Source organism: Stegostoma tigrinum, chromosome 27 (assembly GCF_030684315.1).
Source record: "Stegostoma tigrinum isolate sSteTig4 chromosome 27, sSteTig4.hap1, whole genome shotgun sequence".
Classification (NCBI taxonomy): domain Eukaryota; kingdom Metazoa; phylum Chordata; class Chondrichthyes; order Orectolobiformes; family Stegostomatidae; genus Stegostoma; species Stegostoma tigrinum.
Genome location: NC_081380.1, coordinates 39,684,593 through 39,700,335, shown reverse-complemented (window position 1 = coordinate 39,700,335; position 15,743 = coordinate 39,684,593). Strand labels below are relative to the sequence as shown.

The 15,743-nt window shown below is 44.8% G+C and overlaps 1 protein-coding gene across 1 annotated transcript in view; it reads right to left on the bottom strand.

The window, feature by feature from the left end:
• LOC125464687 (uncharacterized) overlaps positions 1–15,743 on the bottom strand; it is an 84,976-nt gene that overhangs the window by 51,169 nt on the left and 18,064 nt on the right. Inside the window, exons 10-16 of the mRNA XM_059655331.1 lie at positions 13,264–13,331; positions 11,358–11,466; positions 7,033–7,108; positions 6,856–6,925; positions 3,349–3,481; positions 1,447–1,541; positions 634–715 (exon numbers count right to left, since the gene is read on the bottom strand). Of these exons, the coding sequence (XP_059511314.1) occupies positions 634–715; positions 1,447–1,541; positions 3,349–3,481; positions 6,856–6,925; positions 7,033–7,108; positions 11,358–11,466; positions 13,264–13,331 (633 nt within the window). The remainder of the gene's footprint in view (positions 1–633; positions 716–1,446; positions 1,542–3,348; positions 3,482–6,855; positions 6,926–7,032; positions 7,109–11,357; positions 11,467–13,263; positions 13,332–15,743) is intronic.

The window sequence follows — 15,743 nt, the reverse complement described above, 5'->3', positions numbered from 1 at the left end:
TCTAGGCAATGTTTAGAGACCATAACATTGGCAGATTTGATGACAGCTGAGCAGAATTTTCCGCATTTTCTCTCAACTGTTCCGAGGGAGTAAGCAATCTGGCAAGTCAGCAATTACTGTCCATCAATGTTTGAGAGAGTGGTGGTGGGCCTTCTCCTTAGTCAATTCTAGCCAATAGTCAGTTCTAGGAATGACAGCAGCAAACCAGAAATAGCCTCCCACCTCACTTACGTGTGTCTATTGCCAGTTTACTATGGATTATACAATGTTTACTTCCTTATATCTGCTTTCACCTGACAGTAGCACTCCTTGAAAGTTTGTGATTTCAATAAAACCTGTTAGACTATAACCTGGTGTCATGTTACTTCTGACTTTGTCCACCTCAGTCCAACACTGGCACCGAGACATTATCTCTGTGTTAATCACAGATTGTGTAGTTAAAGTTGTCACTGATCTCCAATATGGATTGAACTTCAAGCTTGGTAGTGAATCAGGATCAGGCACGTAATGATAGGAAATGTTTTACTGCCGTTAACATTGATGGATCCAGTGTTTTCTAACTTTGAATAACTAAATGAAATGTATCCAAGAATTTTCTCAATCAGTTTTTATGAAGTGTCATTCCTTTTTTACCTGTTGAGAGATCTTTTGTTTGACCACCAGAAGTGCTGTCTGAGGTGCCCAATCCTCTCATTGCCCCTGCATTAATCTGAGCCTTTGAATGAAACATAAAAATTGTTATGAGCAGTGAAGGAAGGATACATCAGAGAGAATGCTTTCTATACCAAACACTCTTCAACTGTATGATTTTGAAGCTGCTTTGAACATAACATTGTTGGCAGTTATTAATTATATTAATTAATTGTATAATTCGACCTCTCTGGAAATCTTTGAGTCATGCTTCCTGAGCTGCCCATTGTAATGATTTATTATGCAAAGCTCCAAGCAGATTGGGGGGAATTCACTTGATTCTAATGGAAAGTGATGATTCAGACCAGTCTGAAGATCAGTATTATTAATAGTTCGATTTAGCAACATCCATCCACCAGTGCAAGGTATCCTTAAAAGCAAGTTCTAAAGGTTGGTTTGATCTTAGCAGGCCGAGCAGCATCATAGGAGCACGATGATGCTGCTTGGCCTGCTGTGTTCAGCCAGCTCTACACCTCGTTATCTCAGATTCCCCAGCATGGACAGCTCCTACTATCTTTGGTCTGACCTTAGTTGGAATTACAGAAGCTCTGTAAGCTTTCAGGTACATTTTGCCTACTTCATCATCTGAGGTGATGGCACACTGTTTGTCGAAATCCTGGGCATTGTATGGGACACTGACTTCTCATTCTGCCAGCTGGGTTTGTGGCATGGTCTGAGGAGACAAGGGACAGTGGGGGAAGAAAGGAATATTCTACTAAAAACATTGGCACGATCACCTCTACCACCTGCACTTACCTGTTTGGCAGTTTTCTTCCAGTCGAGTCTGCGAATCACTGTCAGAAAAATAATGGATTGTACAGACGCACAAAGCACTATTCCACACCAGAGACCTGCAAAACAATAGCGTGCAGTGAGTATGGAGAGAATGTGGTTGGGATTTTCCATCATTCCTACTCTTTCAATGAACCCTTTCACCTTTATCAGATGCCCCCATCTGGCCTCAGCACCTGTGGATTTGGGATGTGAGCAATTCAGCCAGAGATCCCACTCCCAATGAATATCCAACATTTTGTGGTGGAAATGCATGCGTGTGGAGTTTGGGCGAGCTGTGATGCTCACTTCCTGTCAATATTCCATGTTTATGGTTTTGATTGAAAACTGGCTGTGGGATCAAGGTGCTGCATGAAGTAATAGCTCTGAAAGGGTCAACGTTGAAGATTGAGTTTAAATTCTATGCAAACTAATAATGTCATAGGGACTTGGGTGTGGAAAGGCAGAACATCTTAAGGTTTTGAGATAATCAGACCTATTAGCCTACATTTTCCAATATTTTAACAACAGTGTCTAACTTACTAATGCAATTGTACCTGATTGCTATGATGCTATAAACCATATCACGTCTGGGGCAGAAACTTTTCCTGGACAGATTAGTTGGGGGTTTCCCTCTGATTTGATATGATTTATTACTGTCACATATATCGAGTTACAAACAAGTGTTGTCTTACATGTTTTACAGGCAGGTCGTACTATACAAGTGCATCAGGGTAATAGAACAGAGTGCAGGATACAGTGTTACAGCTGCTGAGAAGGTGCAGAGAGAGAGCGATGTTAACAGTAAAGAGGTCCATTCAAAAGTCTGGTAACAACTTTCAACCAAGTAGACCCAGTAGATCCAGTCAGAAATGGGATGGTGGTAGCAATCTTTATAGGAACATATGAACAGCAGTGGGCCATTCGAGCTTGTTCCACCATTCAATGAGATCATGCCATTAACCCTTTGCTGAACAATAATTTTTCTGTCTCTGACTTAAAATTAACAGCGAATCCAACATCCACCGCCTTTTGTGGAAGGGAGTTCCATAGGTTTATGACCCTTTGTGTGTAGAATTAAATCATTTAAAAAGGCACCTGGCAGGGTAAATGAACAGGAAGGGTTCAGAGGGATATGGGCCAAATGCTGGGAAATGGGACTGGATTTATTTCGGATATCTGGTTGGCATGGATGGGTTGAGCCGAAGGGTCTGTTTCTGTGCTGAACATCTCTATGACTCAATGAGTCTGAAGTGCTTCCTAAAAGTGGCTTTCCCAGCCACATGTTGTTGCTGTTTGGAATTACATGTGAACATGATACAGCGTACTACGTATAATGGGACACAGTGATTGGAACTAGCCTCAAACTTGCACATTTTACAACTGAGAGCCCACAGTACTGAAGGACCATGCAGCAAAACTAACTCGCTCCCAACTCAGTTTTTTTTACAGCTACAAAACTGGCTTCAACCAATAATTTGTAACCATAAAGATCATCATCATCAGAGAATCCTTACAATGTGGAAACAGGCCCTTTGGTCTAACAAGTCCACACTGACCCTCAGAGCATCAGCCTCAGACTCATCCCTCTATAACCCACCTAATCTACACACTACGGGCAATTTAGCACGGCCAATCCACCCAGCCTGCACATCGGGGTGAGAAAACTGAAGTCAGCGATTACTACCAATCATTAGTAAAGTGCTGAGGGCCATCCGAAGCACATGTACATAGTATTCACTTGTGCTCCATACCAGAGGTAGAACTTCCAATTACAAGTGCTCGCCAGTGTTGACCTTGTGATGGAACAACGTCCCTCGTGCCTTATAAAAGTGGGTGGATAATTGGCAAAGAAGAACAAAGGAGGGAAACTAATGAAATTCATACCAAATACGCCAAGATTTGCAGCAAACATCAAAGAGATTCCAATGGGAAACCCAATCAGGTAATATCCAACCAAGTTGCCAAGAGCGCCTAGTTTTTGCTTCCCAGCTCCTCTTAACACTCCACCACACACACCCTGCAAAATAGACAAACACAACATATTACAGTGATCACACAACATTTCGCTTCCACTGATGGGAAACAAAACCTAACAAATTAATGTGGCATCAAATACTTCTTCATCAATGGATGACATTTTGAAAATGATCACTGATGTTACGTCGGGAATGGGGTAAAGCAGCTTTCGCAGAATCTTTACAGTGTGGCAACAGGCCCTTTGGCCCAACAAGTCCACGCGGACCTATCCCCCTGTAATCCACCTGAACACTACAGGTTATTTAACACGGCCAATCCATCCTAGCCTGCATATCTTTGGACTGTGAGGGGAAACTGGAGCACCCGGAGGAAACCCATGCAGACACAGGGAGAACATGGAAACTCTGCAAGGACAGTTGCATGAGGGTGGAATTGAACTTGGGTGCCTGGTGCTGTGAGGCAGCAGTGCTAGGCACGAAGCCATTCTCTTGCATTGTTAACATAAACGTAACAAGTGGAAGCTCTTTTCTGAACTAATGAATTCAAGCCAGGCATGTGGTTGAAATATCTGCCCCATGATCAAATTGATTGTCAGAGTTGTCAAGGTTCTGAATGGCCTCGGCCTGCTTCTATGATCCAAACCGATGTTTGCTGTTGACTCTCTGGCTGCAGACTCCATTAGAATGTGATAGGATGGTGTCACCTTTTCTTCTCGAGAGTTGTATGTCACTGCTCTGGGCTGCATGGTTCAAACTGTTCTCAACATCTTTCGTAAAACGTCAGCAAAAAATGTAGATCACAATTAAAATCACAGGGATCCCCAAGCGGAAGCATTTATATCATTCAGAGACAATGTACAAAAATAGGAATAGCAGTAGGCCATTCAGCCCTTCAACTCTGCTGTGCCATGCAATAAAATGATGGCTGATCATCTAAATGCAGTACCGTGTTTCCACTTTCTCTTTATAACCGTTGATTCCTTTAGCCTTAAAAACGATATCTATCTCCAACTTGAAATGTTTTTGGCCTCAACTACTTTCTGTGGTAGAGAATTCCACAGGCTCACCACTCTCTGGGTGAAGGCATTTTTCCTCAACTCGGCCTCAAATAGCCTATTTTGCTCAGGGTGTGACAGACTTTGGGAATGAATGTTCTCAGATGCCTCCCTCATTCTAGGTTCAGTGGACATATTTGTTTTCGCAGGTCATTGCTGAGCAGAGAATTCCGGGTTACCATCCTCTGAAGTTGCCCATTTTAAAAACAAACAGAAATTCACCAAAGTCCTGCTCTTTCATCAGAGAGAGACGACTGGGGGCAGTTTAACCTGAGGGTCATCACATCTCAGGTGAGGGGGGGAGGTAGAGAAGGTGGGACCTTCATGGCCACCTCGGCCTTTGTGGGAATTGAACCTGCGCTGTTGGCATCACGCTGCATCATGAACCTTACCCTTAAGGAAGCAACAATGGGTCCATTGGAAAATGTCGAGACAGGTGCCAAGGACATGCGAACTGCGCCAACTGACCCCCTGTCCCCCAATATCATCAATGTCACCCATCCCTCCAATTTGCTGCCATGCCTCTGGGTGTTAGCAAGTGAGTGAACACAGCAAAGTCTAAGGGGACTCAGGTTTTGCTGAAGATACTTGCAGGAAAATTAACCATTCCTCAACCCAATGGGTTCAGTACAGCAATGAGACAGATTTCTGTGCAATGGTTAGGAATCTTAGATATTTTCAACACACTGGATAATTCTAAAACAAATACTAACCTAATGGTGTCCTCACAATTATTAGATTCTGAGTTCAATGCAGAAATTGTTGCAATTTTTTTCATGTAGTATATAACTTAACATTTGCAGCACCAGAACAAGCCATTTGATCCATACCACTGTTTATGCTTGACATAATCTCCTCCCATCCTCCTTTCCATCAATCTACTGATCCTTACTTTTACCGCTCTCACACAGGTTTATCAAGAATCATAAAATTCCTGCAGTGTGGAATGAAACCATTCAGCCCATCAAGTCTGCACCAAGCATCCGAACAGCATCCCACCCAAACTCAGCTACTTCCCACTCCCCATAACTCTGCTTGGGCAGCATGGTGGCTCAGTGGTTAACACTGCTGTCTCACAGCTCCAAGGACCCGGGTTTGATCCCACCCTTGGGCGACTGTCTGTGTCAAGTTTCACACCCTCCTGGTGTCTGTGTGGGTTTCCTCCAGGTATTTACACAAAGCCTTTTTCCTGCATTCCCACTTCAATTTATCGGTGACTATCTTAAGTTTATTGCTGAGTGTCACCTGCGATTGGGAGTATTTTCTAATCTATCAGACCCTTTCATAATCTTAAAGGTCTCTATCAAATCACTGCGTAGCCTCCCTTTTGCTAACTGTTTCTAAATTCCTGGCCCCAAATCAGAGAGTTCATCAATGAACTTTCAGAAAAGTGTATTAATCGAAATATCTCCTTATTTTAGGATACTTAGGATGAAATGGAGTGGAAGCAAGAAGACCAGCACAGAACAACTGGGCTGAATGGCTGTAAAATTCCTTGTAAAATGAAACTGCATGTGAACCGAAGTGGAAAATGGAATATGACAGTAGATTGTGTTTAATATTTTGACAGGGCCTGGTTGTTATTGCCAAATCAGCATTTATTGTCAATGTCCAATGACCTTGGAGAGGGCGGTGGTGAGCTGTGTTCTTGAACCCCTGCAGGTCACAGGGTGTAGAAACACCCATAGTGCTGTGAGGAAGGCACTTCCAGGATTTTGACCCAGCGACAGTACAGGAATGGTGATATATTTCCAAGGCAGGATGGTGAGTGGCTTGGAAGGGAACTTGCAGGGGGTGGTGTTCCTATGTATCTGCTGCCCTTGTCCTTCTAGATGGAAGTGATAGTGGGTTTGGAAGGAATTGTCAAGGAACCATGGCAAGCTGCTGCAATGTATTTCGAAGGTGGTACACGTTGCTGCTGCTGTGCTTCTGTTCCTGATGAAGTGAATGTTGAAGGCAGTGGCTGGGTTTTCAATCAAGCTGGTTGCTTTGCCCGAGATGACGTTGAGCTTCGAATGCTCGTTGAGCTGCACTCTTCCAGGCAAGTGGGGAGTACACCATTACAGTCCTGCCTTGTGCCTTAGACATGGTGGTGGACAAGCTGAGAGGTCTTAGTAACTGAATTACTTCCTACATAATCTCCTGCTTCTGCCCACTCTTGCAGCCATAGTATTTATACAACCAGGCCTGCTCACCTTTTGCTCAATGGTGACTCCAATGAAGCTAAAAGTGGGAGATTCAGTGATAGTAATGTTGTCTGGTAGATGTGCATTGTCGGTGACACTTGATTGAAATGCAAAAATAAATCTAAAGTAAAGGAGTGAACATTTACAAGCAGAAACAGACACTGAAATACTCACCGCAGTAGCATCGAACACGTGAAAAGCAGAACATAATGGAACTACTTCTATAACTAAATGTAGAATTTCTCTGCAAAATGAAAAGAGGTGCATTAGAGAGGTTTCACATGATCTGGAATCCATTTTGTAAGTGGATTTTGTGAAGTATTCATGCTGTAGAACTTATCTTTTACTGACTTGTCACTGGTGAAGATATAGCCCACCACATTCCTTAGGGCTCCAATTATTGCTGCAGTTACTAAGGCGATGCAACCTGCAGAAGCAATTTTAAAACATGAAGAATTCACATCAAATAATCTCAAAGTTTCAGCCAATCTTTTAAAGGAAGTTGCCATTCACTGTTACTTTGTTATGTTCTTCTTTCATCCATTCCCATCATCGCCCCCCCACCCCGCTGCTGTCGAGGATGTCAAATCCCTGCCTGAATACAACTTGATGGACTCAGTCACACTTCATGCCATTCCCTCAACCTGTTCCAGGAACCTTCCTCCTGGTAAAGCCCAGGCTGTGGATATCACCTCACTGAATACAGTGGGGGAAGCATCAAAACACTTGGCAATAAAGTCATAGTGAATTGTCATGGCTGGAATGTAGCAGCAGCAAATTTAAGCGCAGTCAGCTCCCACCAAATACAATATAAACATGACCAGCTTTCTGTGTTGATGGTGCTGATTGACAGATAAATGCTGATCAGCTCACTGGTGATAATGTCCCCACTCGTCTTCAATATGATGCTGTGGGTATCTCTAACATCTACCCAAGCAGAAAGTTGGAGCAATTGATTTAACGTCTCATCTGCAAGACAGCACATTTGACTGTGCAGCGCACCATCACTTGAGCGTCAGACTGCGTTACTTGCGCTCAAATCTTGGAGTGAGACTTGAGCCAAGGACCTTTTGAGTCAGATGCAAGACCACTCGACCACAGAACCATGGAATCCCGACAGTGCAGAAAGAGGCCGTATGGTCTATCAGGCCTGTACAGTCTCTCTGGAGAGCATTCTACACAGACCCCCAACCTATCCCAGGAACCCTCAAGACCTCTGGTGAAGTGGTGCATTCCCACAGACACCTGGGAATCACTGCCCCAAGACCATCCAAAGTCGGGGAGCAGCATCTTGACACTCAGGAAAAAAATGGATGCCCAGGCGATAACAGCGACAGCAGCACTCTGCCACACCAACACCCTCCCCAACTCTATCCCGTGACCACCACCTTCCCCAAGTGTAACAGAGCCTGCGGTAGCTATTTGGTTCTGCACAGCCACCCTGAGAGTGGAAGAGAATCATCCTTATCTGTGAGGGACCGCCAATGCATGAATGATTTGCCGTGGCTAACTAACCTAGACTACATGCCTGGACACTTTGGGAAATTTATCATGGCCAATCCATCTGACCTGCACACTTCTGGACTGACCACAACCACAGCTGGATGTGAACAAGCCATTACAGTATAAGAACAGCAAAATGTGGAAACAGCCTTGGCGTGTGAGACAGAGCCAATGTTTCAGGTCATTGGCGTATGGTAAGGACTGGCAAAAATTAGAAGTGGAACAGGCCTCACTTCCACTCCTATGTCTTATCATCTTATGGTCTGAAGCTGTGGAACACAGAGAGGAATGGATAGAGTGAGCCAGAAAATCTGTGATATCACGGAAGAACAGGAGTGATTCAATGATGTTTAAGGGTAGATGGTGCAAGGCAAAAACATTGGTGGCATCGGTAAAAGTAAGACCATAAGACGATAAGACATAGGAGTGGAGGAAAGGCCATTCAGCCCATTGAGTCCACTCCGCCATTTAATCATGGCTGATGGGCATTTCAACTCCACTTCCCTGAACTCTCCCCATAGCCCTAATTCCTTGTGAGATCATGTAATGAAAGAAGTAATGGCAGGAAAGGTTGCCCTTCACAAGCTATAAAAGGCTCAAGGTCCAGAGAAAATGGAAGCACTGGTTATGATCTGAAATTGCTGAACACGGTGTTGGGGATTGGATGGCTGGAGAATGTCTAGATGGAAGATGAGATGCTGTTCCTCTAGCTTCTGTCAAACTTGATACAGGGATTGGACAGAAGTTCCTAATGTAACATGTTGAGCAGAGAACAATGCACGCTGACAATTTAGGCATGGTGAGGCAGGATTTGCACTGTTATCTAAGATTAACAGTTACTGCCCTGAAGGCAATTTGCTGGCATGCTACACAAACAAGGAATTGTCCAGCTTTCAGAGATAATGGGAACTGCAAATGCTGGAGAATCTGAGATAACGAAGTGTGAAGCTGGATGAACACAGCAGGTCAAGCAGCATCTTAGGAGCACAAAAGCTGACATTTCGGGCCTAGACCGTTCATCAGAAAAGGAGGATGGGGAGAGGATTCTGAAATAAATGGGGAGAGAGGGGGAGGCGGACCAAAGTTCGATTCAGGAGAAGATAGGTGGAGAGGAGAGTATAGGTGGGGAGGGAGGGAGGGGATAGGTCAGTCCGGGGAGGACGGACAGGTCAAGGGGGCGGGATGAGGTTAGTAGGTAGAAAATGGAGGTGCGGCTTGAGGTGAAAGGAGGGGATAGGTGAGAGGAAGAACAGGTTAGGGAGACGGATCAAACTGGGCTGATTTTGGGATGCAGTGCGGGGAGGGGAAATTGTGAAGCTTGTGAAGTCCACATTGATACCGTTGGGCTGCAGGGTTCCCAAGCGGAATATGAGTTGCTGTTCCTGCAACCTTCGGGTGGCATCATTATGGCACTGCAGGAGGCCCATGATGGACATGTCATCTAAGGATTGGAAGGGGGAGTTGAAATGGTTCGCGACTGGGAGGTGCAGTTGTTTATTGCGAACCAAGCGTAGGTGTTCTGCAAAGCGGTCCCCAAGCCTCTGCTTGGTTTCCCCAATGTAGAGGAAGCCACAATGGGTACAGCGGATGCAGTATACCACATTGGCAGATGTGGTGAACATCTGCTTGATGTGGAAAGTCATCTTGGGGCCTGGGATAGGGGTGAGGGAGGAGGTGTGGGGACAAGTGTAGCATTTCCTGCGGTTGCAGGGTAAGGTGGCGGGTGTGGTGGGGTTGGAGGGGAGTGTGGACCAGACAAGGGAGTCATGGAGAGAGTGGTCTCTCCAGAAGGCAGACAAGGATGGGGATGGAAAAATGTCTTGGGTGGTGGGGTCGGATTGTAGATGGCAGAAGTGTCAGAGGATGATGCATTGTATCCGGAGGTTGGTGGGGTGGTGTGTGAGGACGAGAGGGATTCTCTTCTGGCGGTTGTTGCGGGGGCGGGGTGTGAGGATGAGTTGCGGGAAATGTGGGAGACACAGAGGAGGGCGTTCTCGACCACTGCGGGGGGAATGTTGCGGTCCTTGAAGAATGCGGACATCTGTGATGTACAGGAGTGGAATGCCTCATTCTGGGAGCAGATGCAGTGGAGGCGAAGGAATTGGGAATAGTCTGGGATGTACACTTTAATTCCAGTTTACTCCTAATGAGCTGATCTGAGCTGGGCTCTGAGTACAGTGCGTGATATGAAGTGAGGTAAATAAATTATAACATTGGTCTCAGTGCCCTTAGATGAGGGAGGGAGAAATACGGCCTGACCTTTACAGACTGTTTGTATTTCAGAAATCCTTATCGGCTTCATTGATGGCCTTCCCACCAACACAACGGGAACTCTTTGCTGATTATTTGCAGTTCGATTTCTGTCTCCTCCAATAAGAAAGAAGCTGCCACAAGGCTCTGCATAACTTCAAGTATTGAGGTAGTAAATGACAGATAACATTTGCACCATCTCTGTGTCATTTCATGACTGTCTCAAACTTAACCCTTGACATCAGACAGTGTTGATGGTGCTATGTCAACAACTCCCTGGCTACAAGAACAGGGCAGGGAATGGGCAGTTTGATCACCCAATGCCTCTCCATTATCTAACATCTCAAATCAATAGAGTAATAGAATACTCAACACTCACAAGGTGTCACCATCATCTGCTGCCCCAGGGAGGGAGAGGAGAGACAATGTAGAAGGGGCATCACCAGCAAATGGCCATCCAACTCCCACACCATCCTGCCTGGAACATCGATCATCACTCCATCATGGCCACTGGGTCAGAATTCCAGAATCGTGGAAGGGCCAGCACCAGAACAACTGAAATAAGGAGACCCACCAGCACCAACACCTTCTCAGGGAAAGTGACAATTGGAAATACATACAGCATTGGCAGAATAACCCAAAACAACAGGATTGATTTCAAAACCTTAACGGTCGTGTTTATTGTGTCGACATCGGGCTAGGGCAGAATCGAGACCAGATGTTAGGGCAACTGCATTCAAATAGCCCATCAACAATTCCCAAACAACGCCATAAACAACCCCAGTTGGGAAGGTCATGGAGGATGCTGCCACCCAGAGAACTGTATCCCAATGAGAAGCCAAACTGTTCTGGAGATTTCAGACGGGTGATCATTTGAGAGAATGACCACAGTTTTGGTCAATGGATGAAACAGTTGGACTCACCAATGCAGTATATAGCGACTTTGGCAGAGTTTACAGCCTGCTGAGGATTTCTGGCCCCCAACGCATTACCCACATGAAAAGTTGCAGCCACACTGTATCCTATAGCAATCTGGAAATGAAGATAAACAGTGATGTGGACATTAATGTCTGTTTTCTTCTCCCCTTTTAACCAGTTACTGGAAGTTAGTGTTCTGCCAATATATCTGTGGGTGGCGAGCTATTTTCCCAGGCGACCACTGTTGGTGTCGTGTACTATTTAGCACCTCGGCCACGATGTGTCACTGGGTAGGGGCTGTTTGTGCAAATTGACCACCACCAATCACCCTCTATCTTTGCTTTTTCTCGGTCTATCTAGTGGTGACAGGATACACCATCATACGATTGTTTACAGAAGGGGCACTGTGCTGAGTTCATGAGAAGATTCACTGCATGGTAGCAATAAGTATAATCACATTGGGTCAGGCATAATTAACAGGACTTTAGGGAGTTGGTACCAGCTCCCTCCGAAAGTTAGAGTGGAACTCCTCACCTCTAATGTCAGACTATGTGTGGGATCAATCGAATGGGAGGAGCCAATGCAGCATGGTCATGTACCCCTTCATTATGTTATGTAACAGGTTGTTATATCACCAAACATATCAGAAAGGTCAGAGGTTTAGTCCTGTCTTTGGCTGCATTCCCCTGAGTTCACAGAACATAGAACACCACAGCGCAGTACAGGCCCTTTGGCCCTCGATGTTGTGCTGACCTGTGAAACCAAACTGAAGCCCATCTAATCTACACTATTCCATTATTATCCATATGTTTATCCAGTGACTATTTAAATGCCCTTAAACTTGGCGAGTCTACTACTGATAACAAAGTGTGTAGCTGGATGAACACAGCTCCAGTTTCCTCCCACAGTCTGAAGATGTGCAGGCTTGATGGATTAGCCACGGGGAATTCAGGGTAGCGGGGAATGGGTTTGGGTGGGATGCTCTTCAGAGGATCAGTATCAACTCAGTGGGCTGAATGGCCGGCTTCCACACTGTAGGGATTCCAAATGGATACTCATACACTGTTAACAAAATTTGAAACAAATTCATAACACACTTCAATAGCTGGGTCAACGAGGTAACAAAGTGTGGAGCTGGATGAACACAGCAGGCCACACAGCATCTGTGCTCCTAAGATGCTGCTGGGCCTGCTGTGTTCATCCAGCTCCACACTTTGTTATCTCGGATTCTCCAGCATCTGCAGTTCCCATTATCTCTGATCTCAATAGCTGGGTCGTCTGGTGGAAAAGTCATGAGGTAAACAATTCATTTGCCATCAGGAGCATGAATTACTGAAGATACCGTTTCTATTCGTGTTTTTACAACTTATCTGCACAAGTGGGCAGAGCTAAGAAGTTTTACCCAATAACACTGTGAGGAGCTGGATGAACACAGCAGACCAGGCAGCATCGGAGGAGCAGGGAAGCTGGTGTTTTGGCTCTGGACCCAATAACATTGATGTTTCCTGATGACATCATGTTATGAGAAAGGGCCAACTGACCCAGGAAACACAAGATGGCAGGCTGGGCAGACCTGTGGAAAATGCAGTTTTGTGCTGCAAAATATGGTAAATGAATATGTTGGAGAATAAAACACATCAGGCTTTGAAAAGACCTTGTGAATTTTACATAAAAGCTAGGGATTGATGTTAAATTTCTGATCAATTTTTGTTCGGTTCCAATTGAAATATTGCATTCAGTCTGGACACCTCATTTTGACTGCAGCGAAAAAAGAATCTTTATTCTTCATTTGATGCCAAAAGTCCTAAGAGTCAAGTTACTTTGTGTTTTTGTTTTCTGAGGATATTTATTCTTTTCTGAAACATGCTTTCTGTATGTAACTGCTGTACTGTATCTAATCTTTAGCCTTACCCTGTACGGTACTGTAATAATCTGAAATATGATCGTCTGGGCTCCAAGTTGAACTTCATTAAGTAGCCCTGTGAATGAGCCAAACAGCAAATGAAAATTAAATGCTTTCAGAGACTGGAGGTGAAATAAAACCTGCACATCTTTGGACTGCGGGAGGAAACCGGTGCACCTGGAGGAAGCCCACACAGACACAGGGAGAGCGTGCAAACTCCACACAGACAGTCACCTGAGGCTGGAATCGAACCCAGGTCCCTGGCGCTGTGAGGCAGCAGTGTGAGCCACTGAGCTATCGTGGGAGAACAGGAAACAAATTGGGTGATTAAGCGTGTTAGCACTCTTAGCTTTAACCAGTTCATCCTGAGGTTCTACATCATGTCCCCCATTGTCAGAAGGTGGTAAGAAATTGAGGATTAGTCAATCTTGACCAAGTGAGTAAACCAGCCACCAAACACTGGTAGAGGTAACCAGTCTGCAATGAGGTTATATCCAGTATTAGACACACTAATTATTTGATCATATCACCAACTTACATCAAACATTGATTTCAATGTGGACTTACAATTTGGAAAGTGATGGCATAATCAAATTCTTGACTTTCTGAATGGATGCAGAGGGACGTACAAGATTGGATACGGAATAATGGGAATCATATGGTAGATACCAAGGAGTAAAAAGAACAGGAGCTTTTCAGTGGTATAGAAAGTGTAAGGGGTTGATTATAAAGGAAATTATTTCAAGAAATTGAATGAAGGGATGAGGAAACAGGTAAAATCCCAAAGTGAATCATAAGTACATTGGGGCAAGAGGGTCATTAGAGCAAGAGTAGACACCTTTAGAGGCCAAAATGGTAATCTGTGTGTGGAATATGGAAGATGTAAATGAGTATTTTGCCGTTATATTCCCGACTGAAAAGGATGAGGTGGGTATAGAAATCATGTGGGAAACTTGAACAAATTACAATTGAGAGAGAGGAGGTATTTGCAGACTTAAATCATGGTTAAATCTCCAGGTTCAGATGAGATGTTACTAGAGAAAGCAAGGAAGGGGATTGCTGGGGCTCTGATGTTACTTTTCAAATTCTCTTTTGCCAGAGGAGGGGTGTCAGAGGACTGGAGGGCAGCTAAGTATTCAGGAAGGGCGCCAGGGATAAAACAAGAAACTACAGATCAGTGAGTCTAGCATTAGTGGTCGGGGATAAGTGATAATCAGAACTGCAGTTGCTGGAAAATCCAACATAATAAAAAGAGTGAAGCTGGATGAACACAGCAGGCCAAGCAGCATCTCAGGAGCACAAAAGCTGACGTTTCGGGCCTAGACCCTTCATCAGAGGTCTGATGAAGGGTCTAGGCCCGAAAAGTCAGCTTTTGTGCTCCTGAGCTGCTGCTTGGCCTGCTGTGTTCATCCAGCTTCACACTTTATTATCTTAGTGGTTGGGGTACAGGTTGATGTTAAGAAGGAGGATGTGCTAGAAGCTTTGAAAAACATGAGGATAGATAAGTTCCCTGGGCCAGATGGGATATACTCAAGGTTTCTACTGGAAGCGAGGGAAGAGATTGCTGCTCTTTGGCAATGATCTTTGCATCCTCACTGTCCACTGGAACAGTGCTGAATGATTGGAGGGTGGCAAATGTTATTCTCTTGTTCAAGAAGGGGAATAGGGATAATCCTGGGAATAACAGACTGGTCAGTCTTTCTTCTGTGGTGGGCAAATTATCAGAGATGATTCTAAGAGATAGTGTTTATGATTATTTGGAAAAGCACAGTTTGATTAGATATTGTCAGCATGGCTTTGTGAGGGCCAGGTCATGCTTCACAAACCTTATTAAATTCTTTCAGGATGTGACAAAACACATTGATGAAGGTCGAGCAGTGGATGTGGTGTATATGGATTTTAGCAAGGCACTTGATAAGGTTCCCCATGGTAGGCTCATTCAGAAAGAAAGGAGGCATGAGATTCAGGGAAATTTGGCTGACTGGATACAGAATTGGCTGTCCAATAGAAGACAGAGGGTAGTAGTAGATGGAAAGTGTTCAGCCTGGACCTCGGTGACCATTGGTGTTCCGCAGGGATCTGTTCTGGGACCTCTGCTCTTTGTGATGTTTATAAGTGACTTGGATGTGCAAATGGAAGGGTGGGTTAGTAAGTTTGCTGATGACACGAAGGTTGGTGGAGTTGTGGACAGTGTGGAGGGCTGTTGTAGGTTGCAACGGGACATTGACAGGATGCAAAGCTGGGCAAAGAAGTGGCAGATGGAATTCAACCCAGAAAAGTGTGAAGTGATTCCTTTTGGAAGGTCGAATTTGAATGCAGAATGCAGGGTTAATGGCAGGATTCTCGGCAGTGTGAAGGAACAGCGGGATTTTGGGGTCCACGTCCATAGTTCCCTCAAAGTTGCTATCCAAGTTGATAGCGTTGTTAAGAAGGCGTATGGTGTATTGGCTTTCATTGGCAGGGGAATTGAGTTTAAGAGCCGCGAGGT